The 12022-nt window shown below is 43.5% G+C and overlaps 1 protein-coding gene across 1 annotated transcript in view; it reads right to left on the minus strand.

Moving 5' to 3' along the window:
- Positions 1-11471, minus strand: part of TBC1D19 (TBC1 domain family member 19) — a 2127563-nt gene extending 2116092 nt beyond the window's left edge. Inside the window, exon 1 of the mRNA XM_069631846.1 lies at positions 11244-11471. Coding sequence (XP_069487947.1) covers positions 11244-11342 — 99 coding nt within the window. The 5' untranslated portion in view covers positions 11343-11471. The remainder of the gene's footprint in view (positions 1-11243) is intronic.
- Between the last annotated feature and the right edge of the window lie 551 nt (positions 11472-12022).

Genomic DNA, 12022 nt, shown 5'->3' on the forward strand with positions numbered 1-12022 from the left:
ACCCTGCTAGGCATTAAGCATAAATTCGCCTCTGCGTACCACCCACAAGCAAATGGAGTGCGTGAACACTTGAATAGACTCCTAAAGGAATGCATAGCCAAGACTCAGCAAAGCACACTATGTTAGAAGACCCAACCGATTCAGAGCACGATCCCCTGGAGTATATCATCTTGTTTCTGTAGAGTATTTGGGCAAAATATACCCACAACTTCAGCACGGTGAGCCCCAAGTGCTGGCCATATCGAGAGACCCCTCAGTAAGAATGATCAGGGAGGAGGTATTCACCTTCTCATTTAGTGACTATTTGGTCCGTGGGGGTTAAGGGCACTGACAATACTAACACAGGAATGCCTTTCGCTGCCCGCAGTTGCCCGCATTTCAGGCAGGCAACTGTATCACCAGGATGCAAGGATCGAGCAACGTAAGTGGAAATGAAGGGAACAATAAAGAACATTAGCTTTATGTTGTGTCTATTGATTCCTAGTGGCTTGATAGGATTCATATTCTGGCTATTATATGTTGTTGTTACTGCTACCGCTGTACCCTCTACTAACATTCCCCCAACCCAAGCAGGTGGGACGACCATGTCAGGTGGACGAGAGGACACTGCTGATAACGTAAGGAGAGGTAAAGACAGTGTTGACACAGAGACGAAAGGGAGTAGACATGTATCTCACAGACACTGCTCGAGTGTCTAACAAATATATGACAAAGGTAGGTAAGGAAACCACCAGAGAGAGCGGTTATGTCTGCTCTTTAATCCCCTATGCCACGAGTGCCTCTGGAACATACGAAGCAACTGAAATACCAGCAGCAAGGGCACAGTGCCTGATGTATCTCGCGATGGTGCAAACGCGAGGAAGATTCCAAGGGAAGACAGCAACATTAAACCATCAAGCCACTCTAAAACCATCAAGCAGCACATCGATACCCTTGCACGCCTTGCCGATTTCTGCAACCACTTGTTTACCTCTGGATCCTTCCCCTCCCTCCTGAAGCACTCCCGTGTGCATCTTCTAAAAAAAAAACACAGCTGATCCTTCGTGTCTGTCCAACTATCGCCCAATTTCCATTACTCCTTTTCTGGGAAAACCTCTGGAAAAACTGGCCATCTCTCAGCTTAACCTCCTTTCTAACTCTGTTTACGGTCTCCATAACCACCATTCTGGCTTCAGAGCTGTCTGGTCTGGTATTTATGTTTTCTTCTTGCTTTGCACTTTACCCTTCTCCCCCCCTCCTGCACTTATCCCCCCTCCTTCTCCCATACACTTGCGCATTTTCAATGACACTGGGCCTAGTAAGATCGATGTTTTTGTTCTCCCTTGTTTCGCCTCCCTTGTCTGGTCGCGTTCTGAAACACTTCTGTATGAGCGGGATATAAATAAAATATCAATGAAAAAAAACATTAAGATGGATGTCCAAAGGAACATTCCCATACAAAGACAACTACATCAAGACATAACAACTCGCAGCAATTAGAGCGGCAACGGCAGTGCTGATGAATCACTACTGAGTTTGTGAATCGGAGGTGTGGTAGAAGCTGCCACCTAAACTGGGAGGAGTTTGCTCATTGTTACACATCAACATGCTTTCGTTGGTTATACCCAAGAAGGATGCAAAGGTCGATGAATTCCCGAAAATGAACAACAATAAGGGAAGGAAAAGATTGGTTGGGTGACACCAACAGAGAAGACGGAGAAGCAGGAAGGAGTGAGCAATGTGAAAAGAGGGGGGAATTACTTCTCTGAGGTATCAGAAATGGCACTGGACGAGATTCCAACAGAGCACAGACTGTTCCGCAAGACACAGATAATACCCGGAATACAGACATACACGAACGCCAAGTGGTTACCGATCACTCATTGGGAGCTGATCGTAACAATTAACTCTACAGTGAATGGGTTCAATGCCATAAAGGAAGAGCTGAGAGCAATAAGGTTGGTGCGGCTCCAGAATAGATTTGTTCTGGATCTCCTCACAGCTATGGAAGGAGGAGTTTGTGCAAAAATACAGAGTCCCTGTTGCACATTCACACCAGCTAATGACTAGGATAACAGAACTCTCTCGGATGCAGTAGCACAGCTGGCACAGAAGCATGCCAAAATGGAATATGAAGCACAAGGAACAGGCAAGGATAAGATCTGGCTCGCGTATAAATGGTCATGGATGCCATCATGGCTGTCAGAAGGACTGAAGGTGATAGCAGGAGCCCTCATGCTGAGAGCAGCATCCATCTGTGGGATTAAAATCTGCATGCTAAGGTGCAAGAAAACAGCAGAAGAGGCTATCGGAATTCAGATACTGATGGAAATAAACATAGGGGGAACAAAAGACAAGATGGTTGCAGAACGAGACAAGCTCAGATCCAAGATTGCGCAGTGTGAACTATTTCCAGCAGGATCCCTGAAGCTAGATAATCCCCATGACCCAAAGTTCTATGAAGGGAAGCGGGTTTGGTGTAACACCGAAGGAGTGTTGTTACATTCACTGGCTATTCAACGACCACACAAACTATTATGGACACTTTGGAGGAATTACAAAAATATGGCAGCCCAGAGCAAAAGGACTGTCATATAAGGATGTGGTCAACAGGTTGACCAGAGGGGGAACTGAAGAGGGATAGGGAAGTGTACTCCCTACCCCCTCTTATAAGATACATGATGCAGAAGAAGGCCAGGAGACAAAGTGATCGCCCATACTATTTCGGGCCGATTCCCAGTGGTCCAATGATTGACAAGTATGTTGAGAGGTACCCCGTCAGCCAGCCCTATAGGCCAGGTGCAATACAAATCTACCCCAGAGTGGATGAAGAGCCCCAGGCTGCAACTAAAGACACTTCAATCAACAGTATCGATTAAAGTGCCAAGAAGCCATATTGTGACGTTGTTGGAGACACCACAAATTTGCAGCGTTCGACATGAAGCAGACGTGCCATCTGCACTTCCGGACAAAAAGACGCACTGAAATACACGAAGAACACAAGGGTAAAGTTCTATGGTTAGAGGACAGATACATATACATACTGTCATTGCTTTTAATATGTTTGCCATTAGCTAAACTCAGCAAAACAGAAACCGCAAGAAGCAAGAGATCCTGAGTAAAGCTTGCCGATGCTTATATGCAAATAACCTTATGGAACGGCAGGATAACACCCATGGGACCTGACAGAACCAAGTGTGACTAACCTATGGAAATGTAGACTAGCATGAACACTGTGAACACTGTAGAAACCGCAGTATGGTTCAGGAAAATTACAGAAGGCTACAGGCCTCTCAGCAAGAGCTGAGCTGAATTCAGACTGAACCAAGATCAGACCGTGTGAGACAGGACCCATTGCCAAGGCCACAAGATACTGATGGGATTCCATTCCCTGAACAACAGTAGCACCAGCTACAATAAGTAAATAATTCCTCATAATTCAGAGCTGCACAGCTCCAAATCATGGTCTCCAAACATGTGACCTGGCCGATCCAGACAATGGACAGAGACCAGCGCTGGGAAAGAGGGCCGATCTCACGCTGCCAGACAGAAGACCACAACAAAGATGCTACAATGTGAGACAAGTGTTGCACTGAGCAAAAGAGCACTCTCATAAATTAAGGTGGTACACACAAGTTACAATGCCGACACACCATCATTCTTGTTACAATGAGAAGGTACACCAAGAGCTGATATTCTTTGGGAATCCCCTGCTTGGGCATGTCAGCTCTAGCCAATCGCAGTTTAGTATCCTAGGGGTGGGTAGCAATGGCCAGGAACCAATGGTAAGACCCTCACACTGCAACATTGTAGTAGACAGTGATTTGGGGATGGACCAAGCCAAAATATGGCAAATTATCAACGCAATTAACGCCCCCCAGCAGGCCCTGTTGACAAACACGGTCTCTGCTGGTGCCTGGCTTGATCATTTCTCCTCAATACTTGCAAAAACTGATGCAGATAAAACTGACTTAGCTCCAGCAAGCAGGGATGGTTGATCCTTCTGTATAGACAAAGAAGACATCTTAATAATGATTACTAAGGCAAGCAATTCGAGGGCCCCTGAACAGAATGGCATGACCAACGTCATGCTGAAAAAAAGATCCAGAGCTATGGTCAACATTCTTGTGGGAATTGTTCGACCACAATAAAAAGACCAGACGAGTTCTGTCATCGTGGAAAACCTCAGTGGTCGTTCACATCTTCAAGAAAGGAGACAGAAGGGACCCCAAAAATGACTGTCCAATTGCACTCCTGGTTGTCGCTGGGAAGATCTTTGCTGCTGTTAACTTAAACGCCCTCGCAAGCTGGAGCAGAAGCATTAACCTCTGCGATAAGTGGCAGTCTAGCTTTGTGAAGGGAGTAGGAACAGCCCTCAACGTCTTCATCATTAACATCTTAAAAGTTTGCACGATGGAGAAAAAAAGACGTAAAAATCTACATGGCTTTCATCGACCTGTCGCAGGCCTTCAACACAATTGGACGCACCAAGCTTTTGGCCAAATTAAATATCTGGGGGTGCCCGGCAGACCTCCTGTAATTGTAATTGCAATTGGTCAGCTCTCTCAACTATCTTGGAATGTGCCTGAATGTTAGCTCAAGAGACACCCCCAGAGAAGCCACGCTTCAAAGCAAAGCAATCAATCTGGACGCCCAGGCACGGATACTACTCAAAAGATACTGCTCCTTTTCAATGCAACGGTGATATCCTTCTAATGTATGAAGGTGGTACCTATTCTCACCTATGGCGCTACAGCTTTCTTTGCACTTCCTGCAGAAGTTTGGACGATTCTGGAGGGTATCTTCTGGAAACAGTTACTAAATCTACCAGTTGCACGCCTATACAAGCCATTAGGATGGAACGCGGCCTAAACTCATTATATGCGATGGTGGTTTATACAGGAAATGTATACAGCAAAATCCACCAGGAGCTTCCAAACCTTCCAGGAAGCTATCGCAGACAACATCGAAATAACACTACAGGAATCGAAGAGCATCGGTACAACAAACCTTCTTAACCTGGGGACAACACAGGAAACATTGCTTAACAACCTGGCATGTGTAAAACGTAAACTCTGGTCAGGTGACTGGATTAACAGGCAGGAAGAAAGAACAAAATACAAACTGTATAGGAAGATGCCCTCTGAAGAACGGAGACTCAAGACAACCCCTAAATACCTCAAAATATTCCCAAATAGGTATTACTGTGCCCAGTTTGTGTTTCATATTGCAAATACTTCCCACGAGTGAAATTCTGAAAGTAAGAAGGGGGAGGGATGAAACTGATTCGAAGTGTCGCTAGTGCAAAGACAAGAACTATGAGGAATTAGTCCAGTTGTGCCCAAGCCTGACCGCTACAAGGACTAATATATTGGGCAGGTTCATCAGCGAGTACACATTATCAGCAGACCAATGGTGGTCTTGGTTGATCCAGGGTGACAGGGTTTCAGTGACACTGGTGCTGGCTAACTTTTTAAAGGATGTTTTGATCCAGATCGATAGCACAAAGGAACTGGTTTAGGGCTATCTATTATGGGGACGATCGTCATGTGGGACATTGGTTGACGTTTAATCTGCGTATATGGGGAAAACCATGATAATGGTGTGTTTTGGCAGAAGGTGTTTTCTTTAGAGCCAAATGCTAAATAAATAAAAATATCTGACTATACCCATTGCTACTGAACAACAAGGATTTCTGAGATTCTGATGGAAGGGTCAGATATGGCAATTTACATGCCTACCCTTCGGGCTATCATCAGCCCGGTGGTGTTTCACGAAAGTGATGAAACTGGCAGTAACTTTCCTGAGGGAACAAGGGATCCGACTGATCATTTATCTGGATGACATATGTCTAATGTGTCAGGATAGACTACTGTTCAAGGAACAGGTGGACACCACTATAGATCTCCTATTGCAAATGGGGTTCCTGGTGAATTGGGAGAAATCTATTTTACAGCCGGAGCAGAACATAGAGTTTCTGGATTTCAGGATAAAGTGAAAGGGACGTTGAGTCTCCCCTTTAAAAAGAGATAAGGAACACTCTAGCGAAAGAGATGATGTTTTTAAGAGAGAAAGCGAGACTAGTGGGATGCCTGGCATCTTCAATCCAGGCGATTTTCCGAGGCCAGCTACACTACAGAGCCCTCCAAAGATGAAAGATATAACATCTGCAGAGGGGCGTATCTTATGAACAAAGAATACCCCTCACACAAGATAAAAAAGGAGGAGCTTGAATGGTGGCTACAACACATGGATGCCTGAAATGGAAGGGCAATATTTGGCTAATCCTTAGGGCTCCAGATAAGGCGAGTACCAGGCCTTTTTACGCATGAAAATCTTGTAAATACGCTAGCTTTATTATTTTCCTGGGTACATTTACACACAGGTTTAGAGCAGAGGGCAGTGCAAAGGTCAGGTTACTTGACAGAAACCAATGGCTTCTTGTGATTTTTATCTACATGGATGTAATTGCAAGCCACCTCTGAAACAGAATGTATTTCTCTGAAGCCTTTAAAAAAAAAAACTGTGCACTGATAAAAGGAATGGTTTCTTTCCATTCAGCTTCAAGCACTGTGCATGTTTTCCTAGAATTTTAGGATTGTATAATTAATAAGATGGAAAACTAAGTTGCAATTGAGAATTATTATTATTATTTTTTAACAAGTTATGCTTTTTTTCCAGTGAAAGCAAACCAGTATTGCACAATTGTATTTTTCAGAGTTCAGGTGCTCTGTGCATAATCATGCAGAGGCAGATAATTTGTACACGTCTAATTTAATTTACAGTCTAGTTATAAAAACAGTGTGTAAAATGATGAATATGCACAGTCTAGTTTACATCCATTCAACCTTGCAGTCAGTGGGGTACATTACTATAAATGGTCAGTGGCAGCAGAGTCTTTGCTCAAGGGTGAGTAATTGTCATTACATTGATCACAAGTGTTCTAGCCTCTCAAATCTTCAAGACTACAAATAAAACATCCAAAACCTGACTCTCAAGAAAGTGCAAGCGCTGTTCAAAAAAAATGAAAGTTACATTGGTAATTGAAATTGAAACTCAGCAAAACCTGTCCCTGTGATAATTCAGATAGGCATTTAACTTTATGTAGCGCTTCATAAATGGTTCGTCATACATCTAGGTACTGTGATCATTATATCTCAGTCGATACTCAGTTAACCAACCTCTGAAGGATGTTAGCTAATAAGATAGCTCAGCCGGTTGAGCACTCGTTGCTGCAATCTCTGCGTGATCTGTGGGTTTCAGGTTCAAATCCCGGCAAGTCCAATTCAGCCTTTCATCCTTTCGAGGTCGATAAATGAGTTCCGACTTTGGTTTGGTGGTAATTGTGATTAATATGTTCTATGTACATCACTTTGCCAAAAGAGCTATATAAATAACCATTTGTCCACTAGATTGGATATACATTTTAGCATGGAGTCCATGCCTCTATGCACTGTTGTATCATAACATTGGCATACCATTACGTAGTAATAGCTCCAGGAAATGAGGATTTTCATTAAACATCAAAAGACAATTCTGCTATCGAATCTCAATACACACAATACAAATTCATGTATGCTTTACTATATAATTGGCTAGGTTTTTGTGTTTTCAACATTTAAATATATACAGGAGAGATCAAATGGCCAGAAATAATGAAAGGTGTATTCTGTCACAATGAATGATTTCCATACAATTTTTTCACACGTCGGATGGATGTCGCATACATTTTACTCTCTTGCGAAGAAGAAAAGTCAATTTTACTCTCTTAAAATCACATTTACTCTCAAAGTTTAAAAATGGAGAGTAAAATACTCCCACCTCAAAATCTTATCTGGAGCACTGCTAATCCCCTTAACTGGTGATTGAGTCCGATGCCAGCAGGTGGGGATGGGGAGCCAGATGTGGAGATCTGTCAACAGAGGGCAGATGGTGAGAGGAGGAACTGGGCCTTCACATAAACTGTCTGGAGCTCCTAGCAGGTTCATTCACAGTAAAATGCTGGATGCAAGAGAGAGCACGTTGTGTATCAACGTATCTGCAGTTCGTTATATAAACAGACTGGGAGGCACGAAGTCCAGAATGCCGGCATTGGTAGCAAAGGAGTTTTGGCATCTTTGCCTATAGAGGGTGGTGTTGGTGACGGCGAAAATACCTGCCGGGTCGTGAAAACGTAATAGCCGACTGGAATTCCAGGTTCCACAGCGATGTTAGTGATTGGAAGCTGGACGATAGAGTATTACAGAAATTAATGGCAAGATAAGGTCCATGCAGGACAGGCCTATTTGCGTTGCGATTGAACAGGCAAATTACTCGGTTCTTCAGTTGGAGGCCAGACCGAGAGGCGGAAGCGATAGATGCATTCCTGCAACAGTGGGGTCCAAGCACAGCTATGTGTTCCCTCCCTTCACAATGATAGCACAAATGCTGGCACAGGTGAGGAGACAACAAGTATCCATGTTTCTGATCACTCGAGACTGGAGGGGACAAGCTTGGTTCCCAAATCTGCTAGTAATGTCCAACGACAATCCGATAGCTCTACCGAGGTTCGAGCTAATAATGAGGTACCTCTCAGGGGAAGGCCACCCAATGGTGAAGACAGGCAAGCTCAGTTACTTTTTAATGGGCAATTTCAGGGGATCATGGTCTAGGCCAGGACTATCGGACGAGGCTGAACATATCATTGATGAATCCAGGGACCAGGAAAGCATACAGGTCTGCTTGGTCAACCTGGCATAATTGGTGCATGGAAAGGAAGGTACATCCCTCTTGAACAGATGTCGTACACGCAGCCAATTTCTTAACACAATTAGCAGCCAAGGGCAAAGTGTATAGGACGATTAACACAGCCCGCTCAGCAATTTCAGTGGGTCACACTAAGATAGAAGGGCTGTCTGTGCGAGAACACCCATTAATCTGCAGACTACTGAAGGATGTTAGACTAATCAGACCTCCAAGGGAGAAATGTGACCAGGTGTGGGACGTAGATAAGGTCCCAAGAATGTTCACGTCATGGCCAGACAACAGTGATTTAACGAGAAAGGCATTCTCCACCAAGGTGTCTATGCTTTTATGTCTATTATAATGTAAGAGAGTATCGGATGTAAGAGCGTTTGAGGTCAATAGGAAAGCCTTGTGCCCACAGGGAGTAACATTTTGCATCAAAAGAAGAACAAAAACTTTTTAAAGATCTGTATCATACAAGGCATTTCCTAATAATCCTAAATAATGTCCAGTGAGATGCATTTTGGCATAGTGGAGACTATGACAAGAGCTCTGCAACCCATAGGAGTAACGCAATTACTCATTGCCTTAATGAAACCTTTTCGTGGCAGTGGCTTACTCATTGCTGCTACATTAGCAAGATGAATCAGATGGGTTATGTCTCAAGCAGGTGTTTATACTATACGGATTGTTACGGGGCCCATTCATTGAAAGGTGCGATGACCTGCATTTCATGCAGGAGCCAGACTAGAGCACATTATGAAGGTAGCAGACTGGTCAAACTAGTCGACCTTCAAAACCTTTTATTTCAAGCCAGTAGAAAAAGTGGCAACGTTGTGGTAAGTAAGCTTTGAACAAGCATAATCCGAGTCTCCGGGTCTTGACATAAAATTCAGATTTTCCACACATACTTTACAGAAAGTCATAATTCTAAGACAAGGAGGGGAAGGATTATCCCACCCAAGAAATCGAATTCATGAATATATAATGTGATGATTTAATGTAATGTCATGATTCAAAGAGAATGTGCATTTGGGATTATATGTATGACGATTACCCATCCACTTGGACCGGATGTCTGAAATTTGGTTTGTGTTGCAGGTTCCATGACGGATAACAAGCCGGTTCATGATTATCTGAGAGAAGAACAGTTCATCAGCGTTTACCAGTTTGGGTGCTACAGTTGGAAAGGACCAGCGAAAGAAAGAGGAGTTGTTCAAATGGTGGACAGGATTTATAGGGATGGACAGAGAACTAGTGGTTAATAAAGGTCACATGTTTCAAAGGACCAATAACATTAAGGACTACAAAGACTCAAAACGTATGGAAATCGTCGTTTTTAAAACTGCGGTTTTATTTCTAAGTTTTCTGGGCTCCTCCAGCCCGGAAAACTTAGAAAAAAAAACGCAGCTAGTGCTTATTTTTTTTTTAAATAAATAGCCCTTACCGAGATTCAGCTGCAGATTTCCTGCTCTGGTCTCCGGTCCCCGTCCTCCGCGTACAGCACCAATGAAGGAAAAGCCACCCAGCGGTAGCTTTTGTTTACTACAGCTGGCTGTCTTTTCCTTCATTAGTGCCACAAAAGCCAGCACAGGCGGGCATCCATTTCACAAAATGGATGCGTCCATGTGCTTGCTTTTGCAAATTTTGAGCTTCAATAGCTCAAAATTTTACATAGGACGTTTAAAAAAAAAAGTGCTAGTATTTTTTTTTAATATTGCCTATCTATTTTTTAAATAAAATGTTTTACTGGACTATCCCTTTAAGACTTCCACGAGTTCTATCACTTGTATATAGGATAAATAATACCGAGAGTGACAATAAATGTCGGTTCTGTATAAGCACAATATCTCTGAAGAAATACTCTTAACGTAGTATTCTTATAGAATACCCGATTCTTGACATGGCATGACGCAACATTTAAATGCAGGCCTCCCAAGTCCCAGAATGCCAAGAATAAAGCAGGCCTGTGTGACTCTCATGCATGTTGGCGCCATTATAACGTGCTCTGTTCGGAAAGAGACACATATTTTCGTTATCCATCTAGGTATAAAAGGGGACATACAATCCTCGTGTGGCATGACAGTAACCTCTCCTAAAAAGTATGGCATCTCATCAAAATCTGTCAGGAAAACAAAAATGTTTTCACAATATCATAAACTATACTCTGACCTCTTGTACAAGGCCAATTCGTCCACGCTCACCAAATGGTAAGCACTAGGTAATATTAATGTATTCGGGATTTTCCATCATTAGGAATGTGGCATTATTCGACTGCACAACTCTAGGGGTGAAAAATAATGGTAAACAGCACTTAAAAAGTATACAGGTTCGACATCATGTAAACCTTATGCACAGACCACCACAGAAAGCACCAAGTTAATGCCTCGAATGACGTGTGTTATACCGAATATATCGTTCCCTCTCAAGATGGCCGTCTCTGTAGCAAGAACCATATAATCATCGTGATAGTCCTCTTTCTATTGTCATGACAGGAGCTGTCCAGCATGGCCACTGCGCTGGATGTGCCATAAACTCACCTGAGCCTGCCTCTCCAGCCGGGTGCACAGACCGGAGCCCTGAAGTCTCTGCACAATCTGTGCAATGGCTACCGACAGCTCCGTGTCCGGATCTAGCATCTTTCCTCCTGTGGCGACGTGCGGATGTTGATTCAGAGGCCGCTTTCTGTTTGTTCCACCCCAGTCGAGCCCACTGCGCAACCCTCCCGTTACATGTTACCAAGCAACTAACTGCGTGTTTTCTGCTGTATGCTCCGACGGGGAACAACGTCTTGCAGTGTGTGTTCCGGGGCTCAGTGGTTCCTGTCATAATCTATCACTCTCCAAACTGCTAGGATGGTGTTGTTAATCCGCTACTTGTAGGTTAACGATGGTTTTATTTGAACGAGGCGACAGTTAGTCCTCTACATTTTGTTAGTCCTGTTGATTATAGGAATTTTAAACCTAGCATGGTCAACAGATTTATGTTCAACCTGGGCAATATTTGGCATGGCTGTGCTGTGTTAGCTAGAAACCAGCCTTCCTTGTCACTTTACGATGTTCTCCTTGACGTAGCTCTCAACCTCTTGTGTTGCCAAGACGGGTGAAAACAACGATGTGAGAGACAAATTTTGATTTGAGAAAGTTCATGTCTGAAACAGCACCAAACAGAGAAGTCCCTTCTAATGCTGGTATGCAAATGTTATTTTACTCCTTGTAACCGAGGATGCTCCAGAAATTGGTGTAAGATTGCCTGCTTTTTAACTGAATGTAACCTTGCAGGCTGACAATCTTCATTTCTATTGCAGAGTAAACTGCTA

The sequence above is a fragment of the Ambystoma mexicanum genome, chromosome 6q (assembly GCF_040938575.1).
Source record: "Ambystoma mexicanum isolate Mex_15411 chromosome 6q, UKY_AmexF1_1, whole genome shotgun sequence".
In the NCBI taxonomy this organism is placed as follows: domain Eukaryota; kingdom Metazoa; phylum Chordata; class Amphibia; order Caudata; family Ambystomatidae; genus Ambystoma; species Ambystoma mexicanum.